General features: G+C 38.4%; 1 protein-coding gene across 1 annotated transcript; it reads left to right on the top strand.

The window, feature by feature from the left end:
* Positions 1-5,916: 5,916 nt before the first annotated feature.
* Positions 5,917-6,575, top strand: LOC118014783 (maleylacetoacetate isomerase-like). Its single transcript, XM_035011108.1, has one exon. The coding sequence runs from the start codon at positions 6,145-6,147 to the stop codon at positions 6,562-6,564; it is 420 nt and encodes a 139-aa protein (XP_034866999.1). The 5' UTR covers positions 5,917-6,144; the 3' UTR covers positions 6,565-6,575.
* Positions 6,576-19,270: the final 12,695 nt, after the last annotated feature.

Below are 19,270 nucleotides of genomic sequence, written 5' to 3'. Positions count from 1 at the left end.
AACCAAGGACCATTTAAGACAATGGCAGAATATGAGGTTCAGTAAGCACAATTTAATCATTAAGATGAAGACATTTATTGTGCATCCTTTCTGGAAAAATACCTTATCATTTTTATTTTTGTCTTAATCACCATCTCAATTATAAATCATATTTGAACTTATGTACTGAATGAAGGTTACTCAAAAGGAAGGGAACAATGTTGCAAATAGAAACAATAAATTATTTAGCCAAAGCTATTCAGAAAATACTAGTCAAAACTGGAACTAAGCTTCCAAACACACCGTCAGTACTTAAATATTTCAAGGTCAAAGTCAGATTAAGCAACTGGTGTTAGATATTTTTAGCAGTAGCTACAATTAAGACTTAACAACACTGGTCAGGTCTGGAAAATGTCATGATTATTATCTTGAAATTCATTAGGAAATCCATAATCATAAGGGTTTGGGGAGACAGGCAATGGAAAGAACATTTTGTTGGTTCCCACTATGAGCCTGGTGCTCTGTGATCCTTACATATATTATCGTATTGAATTCTCACAACAACCCTGGGGTGTGGATTTTTTAGTCTCATTTTGTAGAAGAAGAAGCAGAGGGGAAATAATTTGCTGTAGGTCACAACAGCTAGTAAGTGGCGGAACAGAAAAAAAATTTAAATGCATAAAATAAACTGCAGAAAAAATTACCAAGGAAACCAATTATGATAAGTGATAGTAAAATGTTGCATAGTTACCTATTGCTGCTGTAACAAATTACTATAAACAATAGCTTAAAACAACACAAATTTATTATCTTACAGGCCTGGAGGTCAGAAATCCAAAATGGGTCTTATGGCACTAAAATCAAGGTGTTGACAGGGCTGCATTCCTTCTAGGCTCTAGAGGAGAATCTGTTTCCTTGTCTTTTTCAGCTTCTAGATGCTGTCCATAGTTTTGGACTTGTGACACCAGCCAGCAATCACATCACTGATTCTATAGTCACATCTTTGCTCTGCCTCCCTTGACTCCCTTTGTCCCCTTGAGGGATCTTTGTGATTAGATCGGGCCTACTTGGATAATCCAGGTTAATCTAACCATGCATAGATCCTTAACTTATTCACACTGGCTAAATTCATTTTGCCATGTAAGGTAATATATTCACATCCTGGGGATTCATATGTGGACATCTTTGGGGAACTATTATTATGTCTACCACAATTACTTCTTAGTAAGCTCGCACACCTGCTATTCTAAACGCCTAACACATAATCTTGGACTTTTATTAATTTTTTGAGAGAGAGAGAGAGAGAGAGAGAGAGCACGCACATGAGTGCCCGCAAGTGGGGGGGGGGCAGAAGGAGAGGGAAAGAGAGAATCTTAAGCAGGCTCCATGCCCAGTGTAGAGCCCCACCTGGGGCTCCATCTCATGACCCTGAGATCACGACCTGAGCAGAAATCAAGAGTTGGACGCTTAACCGCCTGAGCCACCCAAGTGCCTGGAATTGGAATTTTATAATGCAAGGGACGTTTTGGTTCACTTAGCCTAATCTTTTTAACAACAAGGTAATTGATTTACTTGCATTTGTTCCTCCCTGATGACTCCCATAGTGGTGTTTTCTTTTTTATAAAAGACCATCTATTTACTTAAATATTGTTAATATTGCAAACTTGCATTGGAGATGCTCAGGATATTTGTTGGTGGTAGTAGGAGTGCTTTGTCTGAGCTGTTATTAAACCTGGCTGATTTGTTCATTAGGAAAATGAGCATGCAGTATGTGCCTACAGCCTAAGCCTAAGGGATAAATGTGAAGGAGACAGAGAACGTCCCTGCCATCGAGGAGCCTGTGCTTTTTTCCACTGAGTTTATCAGTTAAAGAAAACTATAGGATAAAGATAAGGGGAATATAAGTATTTGCATAACCATCTGGATTAGCATCAAATAGCCAGGAACCCAAACATGCCAAAGATGTAAGCCACCATGATGTTTGCTATAAGCTCAAAATAGTTTCCTTATGTACTATGTGGCTGCAATTAGAAAGTAAAATTTGTGATTTATATTTTATAAATATAAAAATTTATTATATACATTATATATTATATACATTATAATATACATTTAGACTTACTCTTATTTTTTATTAACTCAGCACCTTATCCTGATAGCAATGGGAAGCCAATGATGGGTTTTAAGGAAGTAAATGAGATACTTATGTTTGCGTTTTATGAAGGGCTGTGGCTGCAGAATGGATCTGGTGTTAGGAGACTGGTTAGGAGACTGTTGCATGCTGGGTAGGAAAGGACTGTCTAGACCAGAGCCATGCCAGTGAAATGGACAGAAGTGGGCTTGAATAAGAGTTGCTTGGCTTTGGTGCAACATAAAGCAGATCTGGAGAAATTGTAAACAAGATCCTCCAGGTTGCTGGCTTGAGCAGCTGGGTCAATGGTAATAAGACTATTCAATGAGTCAGAAAACACTGAAAGAGGAAGGAGAGAAAAAGGTGTCAAAAGATGCCCTTTCTTTTTTCTAATATTTTAAATTTTTTTAAAGTTTCAATTTAAATTCCAGTTGACAATAGTGTAATATTAGTTTCAAGCATACAATATAGTGATTTAATGCTTCTGGACAGGAAAAAAAGATGCCTTTTCTTCATTTATCATCTCAGCTACCCTGTAAGGTAAATATTGCTTTGGAGGTTTTAAAAGGGAGGAAAGCAAAACTCAGAAACATTAACTTGCTCAAGGTCACACAAACAGTAAATGGTAGGGATATGATTGACACCAATCCCATGCTTTTTCTGCTGTCTTGTGTCTTGGTTAATCTTGATGGCAACTGTCTGAGTTCCTCTGTGGTGGAGAAGGGAGATTTCAGAGAAAGCGGTGTGGGGGGGGGTGGGGGGCGGGCACGCATCTGGGAGACCAGAGCTGAGGGAGGGAATTTCTTACTCTGGGATTCAGAGGACTCTGAGGATTGTGCAGAGCATTGGGCCAAGTCAGAGGAATGTTTCAATACACTACGAAGGCCAAGACCGTTGGGCAATAGGCATGCACTAAACTTGCAGTCCTTGCAGTCAGAGACTGGAATCTGGAAGCCAAAAAGAACAAGAACAAGGAAGATGTAATGTGAAGAGATGGGAATTGGTCCAGGGACGCTGCCCAAAGAAGCCACAGATCTCTGAACCTGTTTTTGCATCCTAGAAGAGGTCATCAAAGGTCATCACTCTATCACTCATGGGCCTCACTACCCCTTCAGTCATTCCAGCTGCTTAACCAGTATGGGCTTGGGGAATATGTGTTCCCCACAAGTTTCTCACTGAGGGATGGTCATTAGATTTGTTTTGGGTGAAGACTATTCTATTTTGAATATTAGAGCCAATGAGAGGGTATGAAAAACAGCAAATCCAGTGTTTTCCAAGATTTCAAAAAAGACAGCATTTCTAGAATGAGGGAGTAGTTCATTATTTTGAATTTTTCTGACATCTCTTTTGTCAGGCACTGTGATAGGAGGGGGGATATAGTAGTGAGCAAGATTAATAAGGTCCCTATTCCCACAGAGCTTATCTTTACTAGAGTGAAATACATTATAAATAAATACACAACTAAATGAACAAGACTATTTCCGAAAACAAAAATTGCTAAACAATAAAGTGACATGATTGAGAGTAAATGAGAGAAAGGCAACTCGATATTGGGTGGTCAGAAAAGGTTTTGACAGGAAGAAGACAGTCATGGGAAGTTGTACTTGCAGAAGGAACACAGGGGCAAAAGCCTTGAGACAGGGACAAGATTGGTCTGTCCCAGGATCATAAGGGATGTTTGTGTAACTGAAGTGTAGAGCAAAGGGCAGCATGGAAGGAGATGAGGTTTCATATGTAAACGCAGGCCAGGTAGGTCATAGAAGGACCGGTAGGACTTGGTGAGGAGTTTGGATTCTATTCTAAGTGGAAAGGAAAGCCACAGGAGAAAGCAGGGAAGAGGTTAAGCAACAGAATGGCACGGTGTAATTTGTGTTCTAAGATAGCCGTTTTGTTTGCTTTAGGGAGTTTGGATTTGGATGAGGCTCAAGTAGAAGTAGGGAAATTATTTACGCTATTGTGGCTGTACAGACCAGAGATGATGGGCACGCACTAAGATGGTGGCCATGGAGATGATGAGAAGTGGTCGGATTTGAGACACATTGTGGGAGAAAGCCCAAAGATTTGCTGGTGGATTTAGATGTGAGAATAAAAAAAGAGAAGATTAAAAGATAACTCTAAGGGGTTTTATTTTTAATCTTATTGATATATAAGCCATATGCCAATAAAAGTCCATCCATTTAAAGCCTTCAATTCAGTGGTTTTTAGGATATTTACAGAGCTGTGCAACCATCACCACAATATAATTTTAGAACATTTTCATCACTCCAAAGAGAAACCTCACACCCATTAGCAGTCACTCCTCGCTTCTCTTCCTCCCCAGTCCCACTGAATTAGCTTCCTAGGCTCATGGAACAAATCACAAAGTGCTTGGTAGTTTAAAACAACAGAAATTTATTCCTTTCTCAGTTTTGGAGGCCAGAAATCCAAAATCAAGTTGTTAGCAGGACTGCGTGAGCTCTGAAGGCTCTGGAGGAAAATACTTGTTTGCCTCTTTTGGCTTCTGGCAGCTCTAGGTGTTACTTGGCTTGTGGCTGCCTTGCTCCAGTCTCGGGCTCTGTCCTCACATGCCATCTCCTCTCTTCTGTGTCCTCTCTTCCTGTCTGCTATAAGGACACTTGTCATGGGGTTTAGGGTCCACCTGGGGAGCTGGCAATGATCTCATCTCAAGATGCCTAACTTAATTACAACTGCAAAGGCCCTCTTCCCAAATAACGTTACATTCATAGACTCCTGGGGTTATGGCCATATCTTTTTAGAGGCCATCATTCAACCCAGTACACCTGGATAATCACTATTAGTCTATTTTCCGCCTCTACAAATTTACCTGTGATACACATTTCACTTCTAGGATTTTGACCCAAGAATTTGGGTGGATGGTGGTGCTGCTTACCTAGGGTCACATCAGGAATAAATGGTGTAGAACCATATGTCCTTCATCTATGTCATATTTGAGATGTGTATTGTATATCCAAGTGGAAATGTCAGGTGAGCAGCTGGACGCATGAGTTTGGATGTATTCGTCTGGATATGGAGATCTGGGGGTCAGAGTCATAACCATGGCATTTATAGCCATGGGACTGACTGAGATCACCTGGGGTGAAAGGTGAAAGAGGAAGGCTGAGGAGCAGTGCCTGGAACACAGTGAGGTAATGCAGAGGAACCTTTACGGAAGACTCAGAAGAAGGGAGCCAATAAGAGGGTAGGAAAAACAGCAAATTCAGTGTTTTCCAAGATTTTTAAAAAGACAACATTTCTAGAATGAGGGAGCAATTTGCTACTTCACATACCTTTGAGATTTAGAGGAAAATTGGAACAGATAAATAAATACTGGGTTTAGCAACATAGATCCTATTATTTGTCAGATAAAAGCAATTTCAGTGAAGTGGGGCCAGGGATGAAGGACTAACTGAGTGCATTAAAGAGTAAATGGGAAATGAGGATGTGGAGATGATGAGCATGAATACCTCTTCCAGAAGTTCTGCCCTGAAGTGAGACAGAAAAATGGGCTGTAGCTGTAGATGAATGTGTTCAAGAGAGGGTTTGTTTTAAAGGTGGAACATAATAGAAGATGATTTAATGCTTGGGGGAAGTATCCAGAGAAAGAACTTAAGGATGCAAGAAAAATTTAGTTAATTAAAGATGTTAATTCTAGGAATGGTCTTCCTGAGCAGGCAATACCCATGAAATATGCCTGGTGAGAGCAGGAAACTACTGGAACATTACTTACAATAGTCAAGATATGGAAGCAGCCCAAGTATCCATCGGTAGATGAAGGGATAAAGATGTGGCATATATGTATGTGTGTATATATATTTATATGCATATAAATGTATATGTATTTATATATTCACACACACAATGAAATATTATGCATCCATAAAAAAGGATGAGATTTTGCCATTTGCAACAACATGGATGGAACTAGAGTGTATAATGCCAAGTGAAATACATCAGAGAAAGACAAATACCATATTATTTCACTTAAATGTGGAATCTAAGACATTCCCTGAGAGGCCAAGGGTCACCACGACACCATGACTGAGTCTGGCAAGCCCATTCTCTACTCCTATTTCCGGAGCTCCTGCTCATGGAGAGTTCAAATTGCTCTGGCCTTCGACTATGAGACCGTACCTCTCAACCTCATAAAGGATGGGGGACAGCAGTTCTCTGAAGAATTCCGGGCACTGAATCTGATGCAGCAGGTGCCGGCCCTGAAGATCGATGGAATCACCATTGGCCAGTCACTGGCCATCACTGAGTACCTGGAGGAAACTTGGCCCACTCCACGCCTCCTGCCACAGGACCTGAAGAGGAGGGCCCAGGTGTGCGTAATTTCCGATGTCATTGCCCGTGGTGTCCAGCCCCTGCAGGTGTGGCTCTGGACTTGCACCCCTGCACACCTCTGGTGTGCCTCCCCCCACGTGCTCTTACCTTTAGACACACGTGGAATGTGAGGTGCCACAGTGGGGCACCCAGCTTGGGAGTGGGGGTGGCAGGAGCACGGGAGGGATTCTCAGCAGCTTAGACCTAGACCACGTGGCAGAGGGGCAAGGGATCCCAGAAACTATCTGCCCTGCTGGGTCCCCAGCCCCATTCTGAGAAGCCCCAGGTTTTCCAAGGACTCGTCCAGAAGTGCTCGGGGACGGGTGGGGCCAGGTGGCAGGGGGGAGCGGAGCAGCATAGGCCCAGGCCTACCCGCTCCTTTAACCAGAACAGCCTCCTTCTCATCTGTTCTGTGTTCTAGACTGGGAGTCTCAAAAGATTTTATTTTTTAAAGTTTTCACTGGTAAAAGAAAAAAAAAAGTGGAATCTAAAAAACAAATGAATAAACAAATAGAAAGCAGAATCAGACTATGAATTCAAAGAACTGATGGTTGCCAGATGGCGGATGGGCAAAATATGTGAAGGGCAGTGGAAGATAAAAGCTTCCAGTTATGGAATGAACAAGTCACAGGAGTAAGAAGGTCCAGCATAGGGAATATAGCAATGGTAGTGTCATATTGTTGCATGGTGACAGAGGGTGGCTACACTTGTCCTGAGCACAGCATAATGTATAGAGTTATTGAATCACTATGTTGTACACCTGAAACTAATGTAACACTGTGTGTCCACTATACTTAAATAAAAAAAAAGAAAAAGAAAAAGAAAGAGCAGGAATCCTCCCTCTGTTGTAAAGGGACAGAAGTCCCAGTGGCAGGGGCAGGCGAAAAAGGCTGTGATGTTTTCCAACCACATGCTGCTGCCCAGGAGCTGGGTGGGTATCTGGCCAATACTTGAGTTTAGCCAGAGTTAAGTTGCCAAAGAAGAAGGATGGAGAGACAGGGTGCAGGCAAGTTCATAGTGTTTCAAAAGGAGCGATTATAATGCCAAGGAATTTAAACTGGGTTCAAAGGGAAGGGAGGACATGAGAGGATTGATGGATAATGAAAAACTGGTGGAGTCAGTGGTTAGAGGTTGTGATAGAATCAAACCGCTGTAGTGATCTAAAGGGTAGAGAGTGATGATCAGAGGGGGGAAATGCTACGGTTGAATATTAGGGTGCCGACATTATTTGTGGTGACCAGGCCAGGTATAACCACGGGCATAAGTGCCTGAAAAGAGGGCAAGCAAAGGATCACTGGAGAGAGAGGAGGTCATGAAACCAAGAGCTCAGAGTGCCCAGTCCAGTGCTGCATAGAGAGAAGGTTGCCAATAAACAGTTGCAAGAGAAGAAGACCAAAATACATGAATCTTCCAACATTTATAGTGTTTTGGTTTGTATTAATGGACCCTGTGTTTAGTGTATTATCTTTTTTTAGTGTATTATCTTATATAATTTTTACTCAAATGATGTATTTTCCAGTGCCTCAGGGACAACATTACATGAAAAAATCATTTGGGATGGTTAAAATGGTAATGATAAAGGGAAATTCAAACTGGAGATTAATGAAGTCATTAGATATGAAGCTAGTCAGACAACAGATAATTTACTAAGAGAAGTTGCCACTGGAGCTATCAAGAGAAAGAACAAGCTTATGATTTTGAAACACCTTGAAACTCATGCAAAGAGAAGACTGTGGTGACTCAGTATCTCTTGGCTCTAAGGTCAACATGTTTGCGTCTGAACTTGGCTGGGTCTTTGAGGGGGGAAGAAGCTTGAACTCTGGATTCACGGAGACCATAGGTTTTAATCCCATCCATTATTTATTAGCTGTGTGACCTTGAACAAGTTACTTAACCTGTCTTTACCTCTAGTTTCACATCTAAAAAATGAGGACTAAAAATAGTTCCTATTTGATGGGTTTATTAACGAAGATAAAGAGAGGTAATCTATACTAAAGGTTCAGAACAGCACCTGGAACACAATAAGCACTCAATAATGGTGAGCTATAATCTTCATTGTCATTATGATCTTTAAGCTGGAGATTTAAAAAAAAGCTACTTTGCAAAGCCTAGAGGATTAAATGAGATGAAGTATGCAAAGCACTTAGCACAGTGCTTTCCATGTGGTGATACTACGAGGTGATTAGCTATTACAATGAAACTGATCAGCAGACCTAATCTAATTTTATAGCACCTGGGAAGTGATGGAGGCAGAAAGGAGAGTTATCCTTCTCCTGAACCCAGTAGGGGTTACTATTAGTCCTTTGAAGGTCTTTTCAAATGGTGGAGTAGAGACTGTCCTGGAAATAGTTTCAGGAAATAGAAGTCCTGATTGGATCTGAAGAGATGATAAAGATTGTAGCAAGCAAGCACAACTTCATTTAGCCACATTCTGTTCAAGGACTGCTTTCCACTTGCAGGTCAAAGAGTCACAAGACTTTACCAAATAAGCCTTTCACCATTTTCCCCCTAAGCTTTCTTGAAGTGTGATTTACAAAGAAAAATTGTATATATTTAGATCGTACAGCATGATTCTTTAAAGGTGTATAATGTGATGATTTAATATAAGTATGTATGTGAAATGATTACCACAATTATTTAAATATCTATCACCTCACATAGCTACTTTGTGTGTGTGTGTGGTGATATACTTAAGATCCTACTCTCTTAGCAAATTTCAAGCATACAATACAGTATTATTAACTATAACCACCACACTGTGCATCCCCAGAACTTACTCATCTTACAACTGAAAGTTTATACCCTTTGACCAATATCTTCTCATTCCCTCCTCACCTCCCAGCCCCCAGCAACCACTGTTCTATTCTCCGGTTAGGTTGTACTTTTTTAGATTCCACATATAAGTGGGATCACACAGCATTTGTCTTTCTGCATCTGGCTTGTTCACTTAGCATAATATCCTCTAGGTTCATCCACATTGTTGCAAATGGCAGGATTTCCTTCATCTTTATGGATGAATAATATTCCATTGCACATATTGCCAAAAGAAAATTCTGAGAACTTTACTTGATGAGAATATTTTACCAAGCGAGAAACAAACTGCAAACAGGATACTTCAAACCCAAAGTCATATGAAGTTCACAGGCATGACATTACAGTATGACTTATAAAGTGAAAATGAAGAAATTGTTTAACCTTTACAATAAGTGTTACTACAATGGGAGTTTCCATACAGCAGGATAATAGTTAAAAGTGATTATCTTTACCATTTTAGGAAGACGATTTAAGTTTCATTTATGATTATCAGAGGCAGGCACAAAAACAGACACATAGATCAATATAACAGAATAGAGAGCCCAGAAAGATCAGTGTAACAGAATTGAGAGCCCAGAAATAAATCCATGGTTATATGGTCAATTAATCTTCAACAAAAGAGGCAAGAACATGCAACGGGAAAAAGACGGTCTCTTCAACAAACGGTGTTGGGAAAACTAGACAGCTGTGTGCAAAAGGATGAAATTGGATCACTTTCTTACACCATACACAAAAATAAACTCAAAATGGATTAAGGACCTAAATGTGAGACCTGAAATCATGAAAACCCTTGAAGACAGCTCAGATAGTAATTTCTCTGACATTGGCCATAGCAACATTTTTCTAGATATGTCTCCTATGGCAAGGGAAACAGAAGCAAAAATAAGCTATTGGGACTACATAAAAATAAAACTTGCACAGCAAAGGAAACAATCAACAAAATTAAAAGAAGCTACTGAATGGGAGAAGATACTTGCAAATGACATCTGATAAAGGGTAAGTATCCAAAATATATAAAGGACATGACCATACTGTTTTGATTACTACAGCTTCATAGTGTATCTTGAAATCTGGGATTGTGATACCTCCAGTTTCGTTCTCTTTCAAGATTGTTTTGTCTATTTGGAGTCTTTTGTGGCTCCATACTAATTTTAGGATTGTTTGTTCTAGATCTGTGAAAAATGCTGTTGGTATTTTGATAGAGATTGCATTAAATGTGTAGATTGCTTTGGGTAGTATGGACATTTTAACAATATTTCTTCTTCCAATCCATGAGTATGGAATGGCTTTCCATTTGTTTGTGTCATCTTCAATTTCTTTCATCGTATCTTACAGTTTTCAGAACAGGCCTTTCACCTCTCTGGTTATGTTTATTCCTAGGTATTTTATTATTTTTGGTGTAATTGTAGATGGGGTTATTTTTCTTAATTTCTCTTTCTGCTACTTTATTATTAATGTATAGAAATGCAATGGATTTGTGTATATTGATTTTGTAACCTGTGACCTCACTGAATTCATGTATCAGTTCTAATAGATTTTTGGGGAGTATTTACAGTATTCTATATATAGTTTCATGTCATCCATAAATAGTGAAAGTTTTACTTCTTCCTTACCAACTTGGATACCTTTTATTTCTTTTTCTTGTTTGACTGCTATGGCTAGGAATTCCAGTACTATGTTGAATAGAAGTGGCGAGAGTGGTCATACTTGTCTTGTTCCTGACCTTAGTGAAAAAACTGTTTTTCACCATTGAGTATGATGTGTTGTTTCACACAAGGCCTTTCTTACATTGAGGTATGTTCCCTCTAAACCTACTTTGTTGAGGGTTTTTAATCATGAATGGATGTTGTACTTTGTCAAATACTTTTTCTGCATCTATTGAAATAATCATATGTTTTTCTCCTTTCTCTTGATGCAATGCATCACAATGATTGATTTCCAAACATTGAACCACCCTTGAATCCCAGGAATAAATCCCACTTGATCATGGTGAATAATTTTTTGTAATGTATTGTTGGATTCGGTTTGCTAACATTTTGTTGAGGATTTTTGCATCTATGTTCATCAGAGATACTGAGATATTGGCTTGCTGTTCTCTTTTTATGTAGTATCTTTACTTGGCTTTGTTGTTAGGGTAATGCTGGCCTAATAGAATAAATTTAGAGGCTTTCCGTCCTCTTCTACTTTGTGGAAAAGTTTGAGAAGAATTAAGTATCAACTCTTCTTTATATGTTTGGTGGAATTCACCTGTGAAACTGTCTGGTCCTGGACTTTTATTTGTTGGGAGTTTTTTGATTACTGATTCAATTTCATCTCTGGTAACAGGTCTGCTCAAATTTTCTATTTCTTCTGGATTCAGTTTTGGGAAGTTATGTTTCTACAAATTTATCCATTTCTCCTAGGTTGTCCAATTTGTTGGCATATAATTTTTCATAATATTCTCTCATAATCCTCCATTTCTGTGGTGTTGGTTATTATTTCTTCTCTTTCATTTGTGATGTTATTTGAGTCCTCTCCCCACAACCCATTCTTTTGATGAGTCTGGCTTAAAGGTTTATCAATTTTGTTGATCTTTTCAAAGAACCAGCTCCTGGTTTTATTGAGCTCTTCTATAGTTTTTTAGTTTCTATTTTGTTTATTTCTACTCTAATCTTTATTATTTATTTCCTTCTTTTTTTTAAGATTTTATTTATTTGTCAGAGAGAGAGAGAGAGCACAAGCAGGGGGAGTAGCAGGCAGAGGCAGAGGGAGAAGCAGGCTCCCTGCTGAGCAGAGAGCCTGACACGGGGTTTGGGGCTCGATCCCAGGACCCTGGGATCATGACCTGAGCTGAAGGCAGACACTTAACGACTGAGCCACCCAGGCGCCCCTATTTATTTCCTTCTACTAGTTTTAGGTTTTATTTATTCTTCTTTTTCCTGCTCTTTTAGGTGTAAGGTTAGGTTGTTTGAGATTTTTTCTTGCTTCTTGAGGTAGACCTGTATTGCTATAAACTTCCCATTTAGAACAGCTTTTGCTGCATCCCCCCAATTTTGGACCACTGTGTTTTCATTTTCATTTGTCTCCATGTATTTTTGGATTTCCTTTTTGGGATTTCTTGGTTGATCCATTCATTGTTTAGTAGCATGTTATTTAACCTCCAAGTTTCAGGCTATTTCCAGACTTTTTCTTGTGGTTGATTTCTAGTTGCATAGTGTTGTGGTCAGATAAGATGCATTGTATGACTTCAATTTTTTTGAATTTGTTGAGACTTGTTTTGTGGCCTAATATGTGATCTGTTCTGGAGAATGTTCCATGTGCACTTGAAAAGAATGTTCCACGTGCACTTGACAAGAATCTGTTGTTTTAGGATGGAATGTTCTGTTTTAGGATGGAATGTTCTATATATTAGATCTATCTGGTCCAATGTGTCATTCAAAGCCACTGTCTCTGTTGATTTTCTGTTTGAATGATCTATCCATTGATGTAAGTGGGGTGTTAAAGTCTACTATTATTGTATTACTATTGATTACTTCTTTTATATTTATTATTAGCTGCTTTATGTATTTGGGTACTCCCATGTTTGGAACATAAATATTTACAATTATTATATCTTCTTGTTGGATTATTCCCTTTATGATTATATCTTTCTTTGTCTTTAGTTACAGCCTTTTTTTTTTTTAAAGATTTTGTTTATTTGAGAGAGCGAGAGCGAGAGCGAGAGAAATATTGAGAGAACGAGTGGGGGAAGAGGCAGAGGGAGAAGCAGACTCACCATTGAGCAGGGAGCCTGACGTGGGACTGGATCCTGGGATCATGACCTGAGCTGAAGGCAGACGCTTAACTGACTGAGCCACCCAGGCACCCCCGGCCTTTGTTTCAAAGTCTATTTAGTCCAACATAAACATTGCTACCCCAGCTTTCTTTTCACTTCCATTTGCATGATAAATGCTTTTCCATCCCTTCACTTTCAATCTGCATGCTGTGTTTTTAGGTCTGAGTCTTTTGTAGGCAGCATATAGATGGGTCTTTTTTTTTTTTTTTAAGATTTATTTATTTATTTTAGAGAGAGAGAAAGCATTGGGGGGGGGGCGCAGAGGGAGAGGGAGGGAAAATCTCAAGCACACTCTGCACTGAGCCCCACATGGGTCTTGATCCCAGGACCCTGAGATCATGACCAGAATAAAACCGAGTTGGATGCTTAACTGTCTGTGCCACCCAGGCGCCCTGAGAGGTCTTTCTTTTTTATCCATTCTATCACCCTATGTCTTTTGATTGAAGTGCTGAGTCAATTTACATTCAAAATAACTATTGATAGGTATGTACTTATTGCCATTTTGTTACTTGTTTTATGGTTGTTTTTGTAGTTCTTCTCTGTTCCTTTCTTCCTCTCTTCTCTCATGGTTTGCTGGGGTTTTTTTAGTGATATACTTGGATTCCTTTCTCTTTATTTTTTGCATATCTGTACTGGTTTTTGATTTGTGGCTACCATTAGGTTTGTATATAACATCTTAAGCATTTAGCAGTCTATATGAAGTTGATGGTCACTTAAGTTCGTTCCCCAGAACGCTCTCAAGTTATTTTTGCTTTTGTGATTGAGTTATGGAGTTCCTTATATACTTGGGATATTAACCCCTTATCAGTTATACAGTTTGCAAGTATTTTCTACCACTCTGTAGATTGCCCTTTCATTTTGTTGAGTTTCCTTTGCTGTGCAGAAGCTTTTAAGTTTGATGTAGTCCCACTTGTTTATTTTTGCTTTTGTTGCCTGTACTTAGGTGTCATGTCAAAAAAAAAAAAAATCATTGCCAAGACCAATGTCAAGAAGCTTATCCTTATCTTTTCTTCTAGGAGTTTTATGGTTTCAGGTCTTACATTTAAGTCTTTGATCTGCTTTGAATTTATTTTTGGGTATAAGTGTATCCACTTCCTTTTGCATGTGGATATCTAGTTTCCCAACATCATTTATTGAAGAGACTATACCTTTCTTCCATTGTGTATACTTGGCACCTTTGTCACAGATTAGCTTGCTCTATATATGTGGGCTTATTTCTGGGCTCGCTATTTTGTTCCATTGATCTACATGTCTGTTTTTATGCCAGTACCATACTATTTTGATTACTAAATCTCTGGAATATAGTTTTAAACCAAGAAGTGTGATGCCTCCAGCTTTGTTCTTTTTGCTCAAGATTGCTTTGGCTATTCAGAATCTCTTGTGGTTCCATATGAATTTTAGGATTTTTTTTCTAATTTTGTGAAAAACACTATTGGAATTTTGATAGCCATTACATTGAATCTATAAATGGCTTTGGGTAGTATGGACATTTTAACAATATTAATTCTCTGACCCATGAATATGATATATCTTTCATTTATTTGTGTCTTCTTCAATTTCTTCATCAACAGTTTGTAGTTTTTATTATATAGATCCTTCCCCTCCTTATTTAAATTTATCCCTAAATATTTTATTGTGTTTTCAATGCTATTGTAATTGGGATTGTTTTCTTAATTTCTTTTTCAAATAGTTCATTCTTAGTGTATAGAAACACAACTAATTTTTGTATATTGATTTTGTTTCCTGTAACTTTATTGAATTTGTTTATTAGTTCCAACAGCTTTTTGGCGAAGTCTTTAGGATTTTCTATATATAAGAGCATATCTGCAAACAAACAACTTAACTTCTTCCTTTCCAGTTTGCATGTCTTTATTTCTTTTCCTTGCCTAATTGCTCTAAGACTCCAGTATTATGTTGAATAGGAGTGGTGAGGGTGGGCATTCTTGTCTTTTCCTCATCTTAAACCAAAAGCTTTCAGCTTTTCACTGTTGAGTTTGTTATCTGTGGGCTTGTCATATATCGCCTTTATTATGTTGAGGTACATTCCTTCTATACCTAATTTGTTGAGTCTGTATCATTAAAGGATATTTACTTTTGTCAAGTGCCTTTTCTGTATCTATTCATATTATTATATGGTTTTTAATCCTCCATTTTGTTAATGTGGTGTATCATGTTTATTGATTTGCGTATATTGAACTATCCTTGCATTCCAAGAATAAACCTCACTTGATTATGGGGTCTGATCCTTTTAAAGTGCTGTTGAATATGGCTTGCTAGTGTCTGTTGAGAATTTTTGCATCTACGTTCATCAAGGATATTGGCCTGTAATTTTCTTTTCTTGTATTGACCCTACCTTGCTTTGGTATGAGCTTAATGTTGGCCTAATAAAATGAGTTTGGAAGTGTTTTCTCATCATTTTTTAATAAGAAGAACCTCCAGCTCTCTCTGGTTCCAAATCTAGTGCTCTTGGCAACTGATTAACACAGCTCTCACCACTGATAATAAAAGAGAAGTTATCATTTACGGAGCGTATATGATGTATTCCAGGCATTCTGCAAAACTCTTCATGTGGATTATCTTGTTTAATTACACAAACAGCTTTGGGAGGTATCATTATTGTCTAAATTTTGCAAGAAGAACACTGAGGGGCAAAGAGGTTAATTGGTCCAAGGATTTGCAGCTGGTAAGGGGCTGAGGCAAGATATTAGTTCAGGTTAGTCTGACTCCAATACCTCTGTTCTATTTATATAATGGATACAATATTGGGTTACAGCTCCTCAACTTTAATAGGACTTTTCAGTCCATGCACCCTCTATCTTTTCCTTAACAATCATATAGTATTTTCCTATCTTGCTGGGACTTGGGGCAAAGTAACTTAGTCTTATTATAATGATAGTTCCCTAAGGTTACTGCTCTTTTTTTGCCATTCAAATGGCAATATATCATAAAATCAAATATTGATTGGTAGAATGGTGGTTACCAGGGGTGGGGAGGGAGAGGAATAGAGGAGTTGTTGAGTGTATATAGTTACAGTTATACAAGATGAGTAAATTCCAGAGATCTGATGTATAACACAGTGACGACAGTTAACAATAAGGAATTATGTGCTTAAAATTTAAGAAGGTATATGTCATGTTGTATTCTTATCAAAAAAACCAAACCAAACTAAACCCAAAACAAAGGGATACAAGGAAACTTTTGAAAGTGATGGATATGTTTATTACCTTGACTTTGGTGATGGTATAAGAAGTATATACACATACGTCCAAACTTACCAAATGATATACATGAATTATATGCAGTTTCTTGTATGCCAATTGTACCTCAATAAAGCAGGAAATAATATTGGTTGGCTATTTAGTTTTAAAATTCAAAAAATGTATTGAATGTACAGGATACTATGCTAGCTGCTAAGGGAAAACAAAAATGAATTAAACAGGGAAGCTTCCTTCAAGTTGTTTATAAGTGAGGCCTACCCCACCAACTAGCCCCCCACTCCTGCCATGCACTAGAACACAAGAAGGTTCAGAGAGAGTGATGAGGGAGTTCAGAAAAAGAGGTCATATCTTCTATGAAAACATCTTGAAGAGCTACCCCAGGAATGAGAAGGCATTTGAGCTGGACCCGGAAGAATGGGAAAGTTTGTGGACATGTAGAGATACTGAGTGTGAACGTGCTGTAAACAGGTGACAATGTAAACACCAGCATGAAGACTGGAAATCTTAGAGAGTACCAAGGGAGTCATGTTTAGCTCAAGAAAGGGAAAGGAGTAAGAGATGCGGCTAGAAAAGCAGTTTTTAATAAGACCATAAAGACCATAAGTTAGTAAGGGGAGCTATTGGAGATATAGTTTAGAAGCATAAAGAGAGTGCATAAAGACAGTCAACAAATACTGATAGCTTAAACTCTATCAGAGCCAGCCAGGATGGAAAAATGGGAATAAAAATTAAAAACATTTAATGGATAGGGGTACCTGGCCTATTTAGTTGGTAGAGCATGTGACTCTTGATCTCAAGGTCATGAGTTTGAGCCCCACATTGGGCATAGAGATTACTTTAAAAAAATATATGAGGGGCACCTGGGTGGCTCAGTCGGTTAAGCGGCTGCCTTCGGCTCAGGTCATGATCCCAGGGTCCTGGGATCGAGCCCTGCATCGGGCTCCCCCCTCGGCGGAGAGCCTGCTTCTCCCTCTACCTCTGTCTGCCACTCTGCCTACTTGTGCTATCTCTGTTAAATAAATTTTAAAAATCTTTAAAAAAATATGAAAAAATGTCACATTTAATAGAATGTGTGGCATTTAGCAAAGACATTTTTGAAGTGAAAGAGGTCAAAGATGGTTCAAACTCTGAGTTTGAGTTTCGAAGGTGTACAAAGGAAATACAGCAGGAGGAATGGGTGTTGAAGGCACGAAATTCTGGGGAGAGGTTATGAAATAATAGCCAGAAACCATTTTAATAATTAAAAGCACAAAAAGGATGTTTTGACTCCTAAAACTATGCATAAACAAACAGGATATATGGTTTATACATGTGGGTCCGAAGTATTGGATGCAGAGCTCATTAAAACACAAATCATGCAGCACACCTTCCATCTATTTAAACTAACTGACTAGCTAGCTAACACTAGAAGTGTAATTCTTTCAATATTTCAAAAACATCAGAAAAATCCATAAATTCCATCTCTTTGTTAGAGGTACACCTCCCAAAGCCTTCCATCGCCTTGCTCCCCTGTCGACTGGTTGTTCTTTAGACCAGCTGTCCTGCAACTTCCCATCTCCTGGATCTCCTGCTGTATTCCTTCTATTTGATGGAGCACATTTTCCAGTTTTTGTTTTGGTTTTTTTTGAGTAAAGTGATAGAAGTTTATTAAGTGAAGATACAGAAAACACTCTCAAGAGTGAGAGGGGAGCACATCTTCCAGTTTTTCCTGATATGATGTATGGGACATACATATTTTGAGACTTCAATGTTTAAAAAGGTTATAATCCACCTTCACGTTGGATTGCTCAATATAGAATTCTAGATTGGAAATAATTTTCTTTGGAATTTCAAAGCTATTATGTTCCATTTGTCTTCTGGCTTCCAGCATTAGTGTTCAGACACCTGAAACAGTTCTGAAATGGGATCCTTTTTTTAAAACAAAACAAAACAAAACTTTGTAGAGCTGTATATGCAAATGAGTTATATAGTCATTGTGAATATAGACACACAATGTTACGTTAGTTTTAGGTGTAAAACATAGTGATTCTATACATTATGCTGTGACCACAAGTGTAGCCGCCATCTGTCACCACACAACGCTATTACAGTACAAACTATATTTGAAATGGGATCCTTTTTACTGAACTTCCCTTGACACTTCTTGACTTTGCTGCTGGAAACTTTTAAGATCTTTTTTTGGTCCCTAGTGATCTGATGACAACAAAGTGTGATGACATACTTTAAAGTGTGTCTTTTTTCATCTAGTGTTCTGGTCCCTCAGTGAACTCTCTTGTTGATCTGGGAACAAACGACTTTCACTTTTGGGAGTTCTCCTTCAGACATTTGACAATTTTCTCTCTTACATTTTCAAACTGTGTTGTCTTCCACTTTTTTGCACCTCCTGACCTGATTCTTTAATTTTGTCATTTATCTTCTATTTTATCTATTATCTATTATCTGCTTTTAAAGAAATGTTTCTCGATATTATCTCCCAATCTTTTTGCTACATTTTTCATTTTGACTATCATATTTCAAATTTCAAGAAATACTGTTTTCTGGCTATTCCTACTTTTACAGAATCCCATTTTTTTCCATAGATGCGGTATCTCCCCTCATTCTGTAAATATATTAGTATTAGGAATTTTCAAAAGTTTTATTTTGCTCCCTACGTCCTCTGAGATCCTTTTTTTTTTTTTGTCTTTTTTTTTTTTAAGTAATCTCTACGCTCCATGTGGGGCTTGAACTCACGAGATCAAGAGTTGCATGCTCTACTGACTGAGCCAGCCAGATGCCTTTTTTTTTTTTTTTAAAGATTTTATTTATTGAGAAAGAGAGAGAGCGACAAGCAGGTTCCCCGCTGAGCAGGGAGCCCGATGCAGGGCTTAATCCCAGGATCCTGGGATCATGACCTGAACTGAAGGCAGACACTTAACTGACTGAGCCACCCAGGTGCCCCAGACGCCTATCTATCTATCTATCTATCTATCTATCTATCTATCTATCTATCTA

The sequence above is a fragment of the Mirounga leonina genome, unplaced genomic scaffold, assembly GCF_011800145.1.
Source record: "Mirounga leonina isolate KUSES-001 unplaced genomic scaffold, KU_Mleo_1.0 Mir_165, whole genome shotgun sequence".
In the NCBI taxonomy this organism is placed as follows: domain Eukaryota; kingdom Metazoa; phylum Chordata; class Mammalia; order Carnivora; family Phocidae; genus Mirounga; species Mirounga leonina.
The sequence above is the reverse complement of the archived record's forward strand: the minus strand, read 5'-3'. Positions and strand labels throughout refer to the sequence as shown.

Excerpts from the sequence above, each read along its gene's own strand:
- LOC118014783 (XM_035011108.1), top strand. The coding sequence starts at position 6,145 with ATGACTGAGTCTGGCAAGCCCATTCTCTACTCCTATTTCCGGAGCTCC.